General features: G+C 45.7%; 2 protein-coding genes across 2 annotated transcripts in view; one reads left to right on the top strand and one right to left on the bottom strand.

The window, feature by feature from the left end:
• Positions 1–7,629, bottom strand: part of TSPAN4 (tetraspanin 4) — an 857,269-nt gene extending 849,640 nt beyond the window's left edge. The window contains 1 exon segment of the mRNA XM_006039403.3: positions 7,470–7,629. Coding sequence (XP_006039465.2) covers positions 7,470–7,603 — 134 coding nt within the window. The 5' untranslated portion in view covers positions 7,604–7,629.
• Positions 7,630–10,270: 2,641 nt separating this feature from the next.
• The window catches only part of POLR2L (RNA polymerase II subunit L), a 6,094-nt gene continuing 2,331 nt past the window's right edge, over positions 10,271–14,033 (top strand). The window contains exon 1 of the mRNA XM_014522240.2: positions 10,271–10,378. Within this exon, the coding sequence (XP_014377726.1) occupies positions 10,284–10,378 (95 nt within the window). The 5' untranslated portion in view covers positions 10,271–10,283. The remainder of the gene's footprint in view (positions 10,379–14,033) is intronic.

The raw sequence follows: 14,033 nt of genomic DNA, 5'->3' as shown, positions 1-14,033 counted from the left end.
AAAACCAGCAGCCACCAATATTTCCAATATTTAATTCCTTCCCTCTGCAACAGGTTCATCCCCCAGGTCTTATCCATTAGATTTTTCATGTCACCTTCCAGGTCCCCACCACTACTCTAAATATCCTTTGTTATAAAATTCACACCCATTTTTCCTTTTTAGAATTCCTCACTCTCCCTCATTCCATTTAACAGGCAGCAGCACAGCACAGAGCAGATACCATGAATGTTTAACATCTCAGGTTGACTTGTCTGCTGCACTAAGTCTCCCAGAGACAGGCCAAATGCCTCAAAAAAAGGACACTCCTTCAAGTGACCACAAGCAGAGAAGCAGGAAGGAAGCAGATCTCTTGCCTCAAAACGGAACTAGAAAAGGAGTTGACTGACTCCTTTTTAAAAACCAGTGGCCAGTCAAGAGTAACAGGTCAAAAATTTCATCTAACCCAAAAGGATCATTTAAAAAAAAATCCCTTTCACCCCAATCTAAATGGCAATGAGCTCTTCTAAAAAGGGAGCTGCAATGGATATATGACCCAAATTGCCCAACAAGGTAAATCAGGTCATAATAGACCGCATTTACCACTGCTCACTACCAATGGTCATTTTGGGTTCAGTCAAGCATCCTTCAGGCTATGTAGTTAAGGTGCACCAGTTTCTGTAGCCAGCAACACACAATGGAGCAATGTGACTGTGCATGCATGCATGCACATGCAGAATGTAAATCACGTTGTCCAAGATTTTTGGTGTACGCGCGCCAGGGGGGGGGGGGGGGGGGGGGGGGGTGCCTTTGGCTTGAGTCCAGAGCAGAGAGACATCAGAAACTAACATGCCACCACATCCCTCTAGTGGTCATTTACATCTGTGTAAAATGATGGCAAGGGGTGTACACCACCATAAGAGGCAAAATAATGGTGATTAGACTCCACTTGCCCAGAGGAGCATGACAACACACCCAGACACAGTCAGTTAAGATTAAAAAAAAAAGGAAAGAGATCAAAGATACAGGCCTTCAGCATCTCAACATTAGCAGCAGGAAGAGCATGGATTTATTAAAAATCATCCCACAGCACAAATTACAAGCAGAAGAGGTCATGAAAGACACAGCCTTTCAGCACGTCTAAATGCAAGAGGAAAAATGACTTTCTGCATCATAAAAACACTTAAAGGGAAGGTTCAATCAATCAGGTCACTTAATTGGCTGAATAGTCTTAACATTCATTTTGATGAGCACAAGTGCCCTGGGTCGATAGTGTGGCTATTAGGACCTCAAACCACGGCATTCTACGAGCAAATGAAAAAGGGGCCTTAGCAGCCCCTCAATATCAGTAATGGAATCACAGACAGGATCAGGTAGAGAACAGGCCATAGCAGAAGTGCTCATGGTGAGGCCCTGTCACATTCCAACGAATCTGCAAATTCTGCTAAATTCCGTCACAAGGACATGAAAAGGAAGGAAGGGCCAAAAGAACTCCAGGAAAAAGAGGAGAAAGGAGGACTTGCCATTTCAACACAAGCATGAAGTGTCAATGTTCTTTGGGAGGAGTGATTTTCAATGCCTAAACCTAGATGCACTTCACAGATCTGTAGTCCTCAAGATGTACATAACCCCACAAGTAGATAAAGACAAGTAGCATTTCAAAGCTGTGAATGTCTTGAGGAGAATAAATATAACCCTGTACATGAATCAGTGAGCTAGTTATTGGGATAAATGCAATCTCACACCAAAACGCCACAAAGGAAGAAAGAACAAGGAAGAGTTTTCCTTTAGCAGACTCCTCCCCAATACATTTTTGGAAGAGTGAGACTCATGCTCTTTTACCGAAATAGAAACAGCTTTATACCCAGATCAAAATAAAGTTAAAAAAATATAAAAATCAGGAGCTAGTTTACTACTGCCCAATCTGCACCAACTAAGTAACACCATTAAGGAGCCTTTTGATAGGGTCACTGATTGCAAGCCATCTGAAGCAACCTTTACTTTTCCATGACAGTCCAAGAACTTAAAAGTCCCCAAGACCAGGAGACTGCCACTTACTGCAAGTGAAGATGGGAACAGAACAGTGTAAAAACGTGTTGCATGCAAAACAGAACCAAACACTTCCAGGAAACATGCCCTTCTAAGATCACAGAGGTCTATAGTAGCTGCAAAACAGGCCAGTTAACAAGACCTCACAAGTTGGTGCCAAAGAGTAGTAGTTGTGTCAGCAATATCCAAACTACTGCAGGGGACAGCTAGAAGTCAGAAATTCCAAGCAGCATGGTTATTCATCCCCATGCAGTAACAAGTACAATCACTATAACAAGAAATGCCAAGGACCATAATAAACCAACTATGATGCTGCACACATGCAAATCTTCTAAACAGCCTGTTGGGGCTTGGCAGGCAAATATACTAACCTAACAAAGGACTCACACAGTGCCGGATGTCTCAATATGCTGCAACCTTTATCGTTCAAAGATTGTAAAAGTCCTTAAATTTCATAGCATCAAGGAAGAGAGACATGTGATAGACCTATTAGATCATTACACCTATTTCCCCTACCAAAACAGGCTATACCTGGGGTACACAACAGATGTTAAAGCAATACTATCTACAGAGTAGTAACAAACCCAAGTAATACCAGAGAATTAGGTCCAAAAGTTACCATCAAGTTAATATGCAGCTGCATTTTCATTCCCTCCATTTGACTATAAAATCTTGATCTACCTTTAATGGTGGGTCTCTGTCATGAACCCCCAACAACAGCCCCTCCTTGCTCACTTCTAATTCAAGATTTCCATCTCCAACTGCAAACACTTTTCACTGCACAGTTCAGCACAAGAATGATTCTGGGGACACAGAGCTGAAAAAAGTATCAATACATAGTCTTTAAGTTCACCAATAAGTCAATAAATAAACTAAAAAGGAGAAAAACAACAAGCACATGCACGCACAGTTCCTGTTGGCATAAAATCTACCACTCACAGCATTTTGAGCTATTGTCAATGCCAAGTCAAGTCATTCTGTTCACAGCTAAAGATAATTATTGCTCTGGGACTGCAAAATAATAGTCTCTTCATTAGCACTGAGAATTGTAAAACCACTTTGAAACAAATATCAAACCCCCATTTGTTTTAATGGAAGTCTTTGCTCTTGTAGAGATCAAGTGGGGTCTGGAGGGTCTATGTATAGGGTCAATAATGCAGGTTTAAAAAAAAAAAACAAATGCAAAAGGCATATTAACATAAGATCAGCATTAAGTCACAAGTATTTATATGCTGGGAACTAATAGCTCTGCTCAGTGCATTGCAGCAATTCTCTGACACTTAGGCAGAAAAGGAAATGTTTTCAGAATCTGACTCTCATTAATGTTGCAGCAAGCAAACAAACAAGGACTGTCAACAGTTTTCATCCCAGAAACGCCACCCCCTGAAAAAAAAAAAAAAAAAAAGTAGGATATACCCCTGGATTTGGCAGTGATAGCTGCCTATGTGCATTTCCTAAACACAGATCCACTGCTCCCAATACTTCTCTGCCAGCCTTTAACTTGGTGTAAGGAAACATCATCCACAAACAAATCAACAATTTCGCATGCATTTTATCTAATGCCAACGGGCTCCAAGGTTGTGGGTACACAATGAGATGGATTTGTTGCTTTGACTACACCAGTCCTGAAGTCCCTAATGGACAGTGGTATTCTCTCCGTGTTTGTTTTTTTTTTTTTTTGCTAGAGGTGAACCGATAAAGATTCTTTTGGCCAAAAGTGATAATTATTTGGCTAATTATATATTGGCCGATATGGCTGTTTCTGATCCGATTGCTGATGTGCAGCCCAGATGCTTGGGGAGCAGCATCCAGCTGGTAAGTCTGTGGTGGGGGGGAGATTAAGGCCCCCATGGTGAGTGACAGAATGGGGCAGGGGCAGGTGCTGCCCAGCCAGGGCGGGACAGGGTGCAGGACAGAGCCATGGGAGGCTTGTCCGTGGGGGCGCAAGGAGCAGGGAGGGATGACAACTCCCCACCACCATCCAAACCCCCAGAAGAGGCATGGCAGGCATGTGCCCCCTGGATTTGTGTGTGTGGGCAAGGGCAGGCTGCCCACTGCAGGCTCAAGGCCACGGGCTGCACCAGCCTCTTCCCAGCAGGAGACTGTAGCCCAGCCAGTAGCCCCCCTCCTAGTGCTGCCACTGCCTACCCCATCCCCACCCACCCTGAGCACAGTCCTACATCCTGCCTTGGCTGCACAGTGCCTGACCCTGCCCCAGCCCCATTCCCTCCCTCACCATGGGGGCCTCAATCTGCCCACCTCAACCCTTCCCCCCCCTCACAGACTTACCAACCAGATGCTGCTCTTGAAGCTCCCGGGCTGCATCCCTGGCCACGCATGGTGGCTCCATGCATGCATGAGGCATTTATCAGTGACATTATTGACTGCACCAGTCAAAAAAAGCTATTTGCCAATAACGGCAATTTTCCTTTCATTAGTGCCGGTCCAATATATCATTGCACCTCTATTTATTACTTTGGGTTTCTCCCCCCCCATATATTATAATGGTTTCCAATTAGTGCCTGATGGAGCCACAGCATCTAGGCACAAGGAAACAAGTCAGGAACAGTGTGGACCAGTGCTAAATTGCTTCAGCTGCCTCTTGCTTTTCAGTAACATCAAGCAGGACTTTACCGGGACCTTGTGGAGCAATACACCACCCTAGTCTGAATCGGATCAAAAGAAAAGTCTCTCAGAGCTAAAAGGAGAGGGCCGGTTTGATTCAGATATGCGGGTCTCCTCTGGCAGCAAACCCTGACAGAGGGGCAAGCCCACTGTCCCACATTAAGAGCCTGTGAAGTTTCCCCAAACACAAAACAATGCCAGACAACTATGCCTGAAGAAGGGTGTTTGTTCTTTGCAAACTTTCAGACACAATCTTTCCAACTATTTAGTTGGAAAGTCTAATAGTTGGTCTAATAAAAGATATCTCATCTACCCAAAGAACCTGGTCTGCCCATGTCCTTAAACCAACACCACTACAACCAACAACCCTGAAGTTTCCCAATTAACACTTTTCTTGGGAATGGCTAATTGGAGTTAATTGCCACATATTGTCCCACCCCTGGTTTGATGCCAATTAAATCTGGAACAAAAAACAAAAAACAAAAAAATCAAGACCAGATCAAACTGATGGTCTGGTTTTAGTTCCATAAAGCTGAAATCATTAGAAGTGGCTGCATCTGGGTTACATTACAGTCCAACCAACTGTTTTAAACAAGTCAGTATTCCCCACCTGCCAAGGGCCGGACATTCAGTGCCAACATTGGAAAAATGAATCTGACTATAAACCAAAGTGAAACAACAGTCTGATTTTCATAAGAACTGCCATTTCCTGGGTCAGACCAGAGCTCCATCCTACCCGGTCTCCCGTGTCACACAGGGACAGAGAGTGGATGCTAAAAGGGAGAGGGAACTGCAGGGGATGACCAGGGTTTTCTTCTCACGGCTCCTCTCTCACTGGCAGCCTCCAGCATTTCAGGTGGAAAAAGCTCCAGTTCAGAGGTTGTGCCCCTAACTTCCATGCTCAATAGCTCCTGATGCCCCTTTCCTCCAAGAGTGCTTCCTGTCCCTGCATCACACAGGTGCAGAGAGTGGATGCTGAAAATAAGTATGCAGGGGAGGACCAGAACTTCCCCATTCCCACCCCACCCTTAATTTTTCCTCCTGCTGGAAACCTTCAGCATTTTAGGTCTAGGAAACTCCAATTCAGAGGCTGTGCCCCTAACTCCCATGCTCAGTCGCTCCCAGTGTCCCTCTCCTGTAAGAGCCTGTCCCATCCCACAGGGACAGAGACCAGATGCTGCATGGGAGAGTGAGCTAGGGATGACCCAGGCTCCGCCCCCCCAATCACTTGCAGCCTCCAGCATTTAGGATCCAGGAAATTCGAGTCAGAGGCTATATCCCAGATTCCAGTGTTCCATAGCTCCTGATGCCCCTTTCCTGCAAGAGTTTGTCCTATCCCTGCCTCACCCACACAGACTTGAACGATTGAGCTGTGCTCAGTCAAAATTTGCAGCTGAATTCAGAACAGATTTGACCCTGGAAATGAAGTTAAATCTAAAGAAAAAGCAAGGGCAGAGAGTGGGTGCTGAAAGGAAAAGTGAACTGGGGATGACCAGGGCTTTTTCCCCCCTACAGCTCCTCTCTCACTGGAAATATCCCAGCATTTCAGGTCTAGGGAGCCCCAGTTCAGAGGCTGTGCCCCTAACTCTCGTGCTCAGTAGCTCTAAATGTCTCTTTCCTGTAAGAGCTTGTCTCAACCCTTCATCACACAGGGGCAGAGAGTAGATGCTGCACAGGAGAGTGAACTGGGGATGACCCAGGCTCCCCGCTCTCCCTACCCCCTCACTTGCAGCCTCCAGCCTTTAGGACCAAGGAAGTTTGTAGTCAGAGGCTCTATCCCCAACTCCTCTGTTCAATAGCTACTTCCCTTTCCTCCAAGAGCTTGTCCCATCCCTTCATTACACTGGGGCAGAGAGAGGAAGCTGAAAGGGAGAATGGGCTGGAGATCACCAGGGCTCCCTCACCCTGCCGCCAACTCCCCTCTCACTGGAAACGTTCAGCATTTCATGTCTACAAAGCTCCAGTCCAGCAGCTGTGCCCCTAACTCCCATGCTCAGGAGCTCCCGATGCCCCTCTCCTGCAACAGCTCATCCCAGCCCTTCACCACACAGAGGCAGAGCGCGAACGCTGGCAGGCAGAGGGAGCTGGGGGTACCCAGGGCTTTCCTCCCCCACTCGCAGCCTCCAGACCAGGGTCTGAGGGTCAGTCCGATACCTTGTATTAGACCAACTCCAAGAGTTGGAAAAAATCTTCGTTGGCAGCTTTCAAGCACATATCTTTCTTCAGCTGCCTGACGAAGGGCGTTTGTGCCCAAAAGCTTAGAAACAAACATTTTTCTGCCTCTCGGAGCTGGTCTAATAAAAAGGTCTCTGACTGACCAACAGACCCTGGTCTGCCGATGCCCTTCGACCAGCGGTTCCCAGCCTACGGTGCGCACACCACCAGTGGTGCAGACCCCCTGTCAGCGGTAGGGTCGCGCTCGCAGATACATCGGCATTACTCGAGATAACAAAAACCTGCTTCAGGTTGAGCTGAAAAATGTGCTGGTGGGACTTAAGGCTGCCGCGTTTTACATCGGTAGTGCGCAGCCGGCAGGCGCTGCCCTCGCCCAACACGGCTGCACCCGCCGGCACCCCCGAAACTTGCATCCTCCAGCCCGGCCGGCTCCGCTGCCCCGCACTCGCGATACCCCTTTCCTCCCGCCCCCTCCTCCTCCTCCTCCGTCCCCTCGAGTGCAGGCGAAGCTGAGGGGGCAGCACAACTTTCCCGCCTGTGAAATGGGGGCGCGCCCCCGCTACCCGCGCTGCAGACACCAGTTGCCGCGCGCGGAGTCCGGGGCGGCGCAGCACAGCAGCAACAAGCGCGCGGGGAGCAGGGACCTGGCGCTGCTGCTGCTGCCTCCGCCGCCGCCGCTTCCCAGCCTCCGAGCCCCGCCGCGCACGCGAAACGCAAACCCGCCCCGAGCGCCGCTCTCTTGAGCCCGCAGGGACGCCGTCCGCCCGGAATGAACCATCTCGAGGCACGGGGAGGAGCGGAGACAGTGAGACGTTCGTTTTCCCCGCCCTCCCCTTGCGCGGCGGCCGAGCGAACTCACCTTCCTCCCCCCCTCCCCCTCGTCCCGCGGGGAAGTGGTACGGGGAAGGGTGAGGGGACAACCGCCTTTCCCTTCCCCTCCCCTAGCGCGAGGGGGGGACGGGACCGGCCAGCGCGGGCCGTTAGACGCGGGGGCGCGTGGGGGGAGGGGGCCTCTGCACCGCCCTTCTTTGCTCACAACTGCTGGCATGGCCTGGGCCCCGCCCGGCCGCAGCGCCCTCTGCCCCTGCGGACGGGGTGTGAGGCCGTGCCAGCCTTGCCCCCCGAAACGATCGCATGGGAAGCTCAAAACGATTGCGTTGGCTGCAAAACTCCCGCCCGCTGCAAAACCGTGCACGCAAATAAACCCTGTTCTTGACTTCCCATCGCACCCTGGCAGCACCGGGCCACGTGCACCAGTAGCGGACTTTCTGCTTCCTCCTTTTTCGCTGAGCACTTAGCGTGGAGCCCGCGTCACTTGTGCAGTGTCTTTGCAAATGTTATAAGTGGGCTCATGCCCCCTCCGGGCAGAGGGAGACCCTGGCACTCGTGCCTGGTTGCGCATCTACCCCTCCCCGCTTCATTTTGTTGCAACCCCCTGTTTGTGGCCCTGACAAGCCCCAGGATCGCTGGCCATCTACACAACCAGGAAGGAGGCTCTGGTGGGGGAGAACCGCAGGCACATGCGGGGCATCGTCTGCTCACATCTGTGGGCAGTTTCACTGCTCAGCATCCACAAGTGGCTCTGACTTGTTCGGGGGGCAGCGGGCACAGCCCAGTGGGCTCTGCTTGGCATCCCCTTCCCACTCCCTTGCTAACCTAGAACCTCACTCACCCTTCCTGTTTTCTTTTTATTTGTCCCAAGAAATCAGCTCATGTGCTTGCATTGGCCTTATTAAGGGCAGCTTATAGCAATTCACGATGGGCTGAAGCCCATGCTCTTACAGTCATAGGCACCGACTCCGTGGGTGCTCCAGGGTTCAAGCACATACCAAAAAGAAAAAATGCTTAACCAGAAGCAGCAGCACATTACTTCAACCTGGCTCTGCAGCATTTATAAAGATCAGGCACTTCAGCAGGGCTTTTTGGTGCTTTTAGCTAAAGTTGATTCAATCAGCTATCACAGGGGTGGGCAAGATGCAGCCCGTGAAGCCCCTAAAAAATTTAGAAAATTAATATTTATCTGCTTCTGGTTGCCTGTCATGTGGCCCTTGATGGCTTGACAAAACTCAGTAAGTGGCCCTCCACCCAAAATAATTGCCCACCCCTGGGCTATCAGATAAAGTGCCAAAAAAGCCCCACTAAAGGGCTATATACAGACACTGCAGAGCCGGGTTGAAGTAACAAGCTGCCTCTTGGACCTGTGCTGGGCTCAGCACGGGAATGCACTGAGTTAAATTTAAGTGCTGCTTTTTTTTCCTTAACACCTGAAAGCACCCACTGGCAAAAAACGAAGTCAGTGCCTTTGCTTACAGCACATTAAATAAGCCTGTTTCACACAGGGGCAGAGAGAAGATGCTGAAAGGGACAGGGAGCTGGGCATGACCAGGGTTTTGTTCCCACTGTTCTGTCACTTGCAGCCTCCAGCATTTCAGATAGAGGAAGCTCGGAGGCAGCGGCTGTATCCCTGATGCCTGTGCTCACTAGCTCCTGCTCCCCCTTTCCTCCAAGAGTTTGTCCCATCCTCTTGTGAATCTGGCTGAACTGGCAGCTACCACAGCATCTATCTGGTGGCAACACGTTCCACGCTTGAGTGAAATGCCAGGTGTAAAACTAACACAAGGAAGTCCTTTTTAACTTGCGGCCTACTAGTTTCATCTACAAGTGACCCCTTGTTCTCATTTTGTGCGAGAGAGTACTTCATAAATCCCTATCTACTTTGCAAACTTTTTATTGGAGATGCCAAAAGTGTTATGAAAACTCTTCTTCTGTCCTGAAGGTAGAGACAAGCCAGGGGTAAAGTGCCCTCGTGTTCCTCTCGAGAAACCAAAAGCCTTTGAGCTGGATGCCTGCTGCATTGTTTCCCTAACTGGCAGCTTTCTTCCACTTGGCCCTTTGACTGAGCACTGCTTCTGAACTGGAACTAGAAATAATCTCTCAAACCACTAATCCTAGTCTCGATTCAGATTTTAATCTACCCCAGACCTGACAGATGGACAGACTCATTATCCCATGTGAAGTACCTATAGATTAGCCAAATGAATGCTTTGCCTCTGAAGCCACAACTAATTCTCATTAATTGCCATTTAAACCTTGTGTGTAAATGCCTGTGCTAAATCTATGTTGATGCCAGTCATAACCCAGATGAACCTGCCGAATTTCAATGGTTGTCTGTGTTTAGCCATCAGTTTTGATGATGATGCAGTATAAAGTACTTCTGTTCTACTGTAATAGACAGTGGACTTCACAGTAACAGTACTAAATCCCCCCCACCCCAACCGCCTGCTTTTTTTTTCTTTTTCCTTTTGTATTTGCGTTGTGGAGTAGACTCTCCTGAGTTTCCCACTTTCCTTTTGTCACATATGAATAAGGCACAGAGTTCATTTGTATAGGTTCATCAACTGCATTCCAGCTTTGAATTTTCATAGTATTTTAAATGTTTTGACAGTTCCTGCAGGAAAATGATTATCCCAGTCAGATGCTTCACCTGTGGCAAAATAGTTGGAAATAAGTGGGAGGCGTATCTTGGACTGTTGCAAGCAGAATATACAGAAGGGTAAGTTTGTTTTAAAAAAAAAAAAAAAACCCTCTTTTTGGCTCTGATCCTGCAGTGATGTACCTCCTAGGTGTCCATCCTGTGGCACAGACAACCTCTGTGTGGGGCACATAGTAGTGGCAGATTATGCAAGGAACAAAAAGTAGAGCAGTCGATCAGGCAAGTGAAGGGTATCAGAGTGCTGCTCAGGGGGAGTGTGGAGTTTAAATTTGTGGCATGCCTGCAAAAGAGGTTGGCCTCTACTGATTTATAGTGCTTATGCATTGACTTTAGCAGGACTGAACACAGCAAGTAAAGCCAAGTATTTGCAGGATCAGAATGCTAGTTGGCTATTTGACTACTTCTGTTGCATCTTTCCCAGATATGTAGTTTTCACCAGTCTCACTCCACTCTCACTTCTCTACACAGTGAACAAGGGCACGCATGGCTGGATATTTTCCAGAGGTACCAAGACACTCCCACTTAATGAAATAAAAAAATGTTCAGTAACCCAGCGTTACTGCTTTGTACCTAACTTTTCCTATTATGTGACGGGAGGCTATATTGCAGACTGTCCTGTTATACCCTTCATGTTTATCAAAGCTGCAAGACATTCTGGAGATAATTGCACCAAGTCCAGGGTGGATTAAAAAAATCAAAATTGGACTTTTTAAAATTTAAATCAGATTTTTTTATTTAATCATATTTTAATGTTTTGTTAAGTTTAAAAAAATAAACCTATGTAAAGATAGTTTTACTTTAACATCTCTTAAACCTCAAAGATATCATCATGGAATAGGGATTATAAATTCTAATTACATACTATTTGAGACAATATATTCATGTAACCTTTTTAGAAAAAATGTATAAATAGGTCACAACAGGCCATGGACTAGATTAGGGACCCAATCTTATGGGGTTCCTAGAGGCTTTTTTATAGATTAGTAAAGATTAAAGAAAACCACTCTACCCAATGGGACTCAGTGCTTAGTCTAGAAGTTCCCATTAAGCATCTCTGTGAACTAAGCTTGTCTTTTCCAGTCTATAAAGGTTTCTATAATTCTAAGAGGAAGATGAAGACTGAGTTTGCTGCATAACCCAATATTTTAAGTTTCTCATGTTGACCTGGCTGAAATAATCTATTTAATTTTTATTAAAAAACACATTTCACATTTATAACTAAAATTGTTAAAAATTCAAAAATACATGTGCTTGTTTTGTATATGTTTGTTGAAAAAAATATTCAAAATACATAAACTTGTTGTTTTTGGTGATGGTTTTGTTCTCCTCCTAATATTGCGTGGCAAAAATATCCCCTAAATATGCATGATTCATCTAGTGAATTTGAAGTAGTTCACCTCCCAATGACTTTACAGGTATCTGCTTCAATTAGCTTTGGTAAATAAAATAACTAAATCATAATTCTGTTTTCTGACATAGCTGAAAAATTAATCTGAAAAAAATCAAAATATCTAAATAAGCCAATGCTTTAAAATAAATGCCTTCTAAAATGAAACCTACATCTATCTCTGAGTTGTGAATAATATGTATTAGGGTCATATCAAACAACAAGAATGCACTTTTTGTAGAAAACAATGATTAACTTAAGGCTTCCTGCACAGTGATTTAAATTGATTTGATTTAAATCAAATCCACCCTGACCAAATCTGTTTACAGCTACTTGGGAAAATCACAAGGCAAAAGCCCCAACTGTAGTCTAATAGAAATCCAGTAGCTAAACCATAGGTCATCTCAATAATACTTTTGGTGATGTAACACAAGAAATAGTTCTAGGCTTAAGTTGGGACCTTGAACAGATTTCACTCATTGAACTATTCATGGGGCAGGGAGTAAATTCAACTTTGCCAGCTGGTTATATTGGAACTGCAACAGAAAAATTGTGTTGAGAGACAGGAGGAGACTACAGCTGGAGACAAAATGGTCCGAAGTGACTAGTAAGGGTGGATGCCCAAGCATCCACTTTGGGCCTCTTAAAAGGCATCTCAGGGTGGGCACTCAGTATTGTACATCATCTCAAATTCCTGGGTGAGAATATAGTATTACTGATCAGATTAAATGACTCGTTAAGTATGTGTCCCTATGTAGCCCATAATCCTATTGCTGGTTCATTTACAAGTGTGCTTGGTAACTAGAAGTATCCTTTAAATTTAAGCAGGCTTCTCTAAAGTTATTCCATGATAAATCTCAATTATTCCAACTGTTCCCTAATGTCTATTTGGACACTGGTGAGAAGTGTTGTATTCTGCATTGAAAGCATCTTTATGGACAGGAAAGCACATTTCTCTATATTAAAAACTACCAGGATACATTGCATAGTAGGTGTAGATATGAAAGATCAGAGAAAGATACTTAGGGTTTTGGCACAAGTACAATATAAACAATCTTCATCTTGTCACTTTCACTGTTTCCCTTTAAAAGGAGCATGAAGAAATTTATAAGATTTGTCTGTAGGGCTTAAGGTTTAGGAGTTCTAGTTCTGACAGACTATGAAGCTTTCAGCTTGTTTTAAGAACTCAACCCTACTTCCCTTGCTTAGCCCATAGGAATTCTTAGCCCAACCCTTTGGCCTCTTCAGTGTTTATTGCTACAGTTGTAAGAAAGACTTTTTTTCCTGCAATTCAGATCATTTCATTTTGTAAGCATATAAACATGTAGTGAAACCCATACAATATTCTTTGTAAATCCTGTTGCTTTCTTGGGGCTTGGGCTTGTAGAAACATTGCTAATGAATTTTGTTAGTTTAGCCAGTTTAAACTTTACAGGGCCCCTGAAAAGACCATTATAGTTTCAAATAATTTTTTTAGTAATGCTGTTTATTACCTGTTTATCATCATAACTATTTGCAGTGGCACTCTGCTTATTGTCATTCAGCTTCTAAACAGCATCCTGAATTATAATTCTTCAGTTTCATAGCTCTTTCATTTGTCATTTTGGCAGAGGCAGAGAGATATGTATGTGACGTTTTGACAGGATAGTTTTCTGCTCAGTACTGTGGTCTTGATTCTACTCTTGCACCGATATAATTCAGAGCAACCCAAAGACTTGCACCAGGGGTCTACGCTCTTTTAGGGGTGGTGGGCAAAATTAGCACCACTCACCCTAAAGGTAGGCTGCTCCAAAGGCATAACTATTAAAGGTTTGTGCCCTGGGCCAGCAACCCCTTTTCCACTGAATTCGCCTGCTGTGCCAAGGGCTGCTGCCTTAACCCCCCCCCCCCCCAGCTGTCCCTTATCCTTGCTGCTGATTTATGCAGTGGGCCATAGGTTGCTGACCCCAACTTAACACCATTTTAAGATCAAAAGCAGGGCATATTGACCCAGAATCTTGAGTTAAGTGAAGCCTTAATACTGTATTTGGATGATAAAGGTACCCTGAACTAGTACAGAACCCTGGTGCACAGCGATTTCCATGCTGTTTCACTGCCTAGCCTTTATGAGGCTCAGCTGCAAGGAGGGTTTCTGTGAACTCACCTCCAGTGTGCCACCAGCAGTGAAACCATAAAATTCCAACTTACTTGCTGCCTTCTTACAATTTTCTGGCCAGATAATGATTGTAACTGCATCTGACACATTTATTGGAAAAATGGAACAATCAGATCAGTTCCCGAAAGTTGATAGTAGCAGAAACTGCTTTATGTTATTTAAAAATTACTCCT

The sequence above is a fragment of the Alligator sinensis genome, unplaced genomic scaffold (assembly GCF_000455745.1).
Source record: "Alligator sinensis unplaced genomic scaffold, ASM45574v1 scaffold950_1, whole genome shotgun sequence".
NCBI classification, from domain to species: domain Eukaryota; kingdom Metazoa; phylum Chordata; order Crocodylia; family Alligatoridae; genus Alligator; species Alligator sinensis.
Note: the sequence above shows the minus strand (reverse complement) of the source record. Positions and strands in the feature narration are given on the sequence as shown.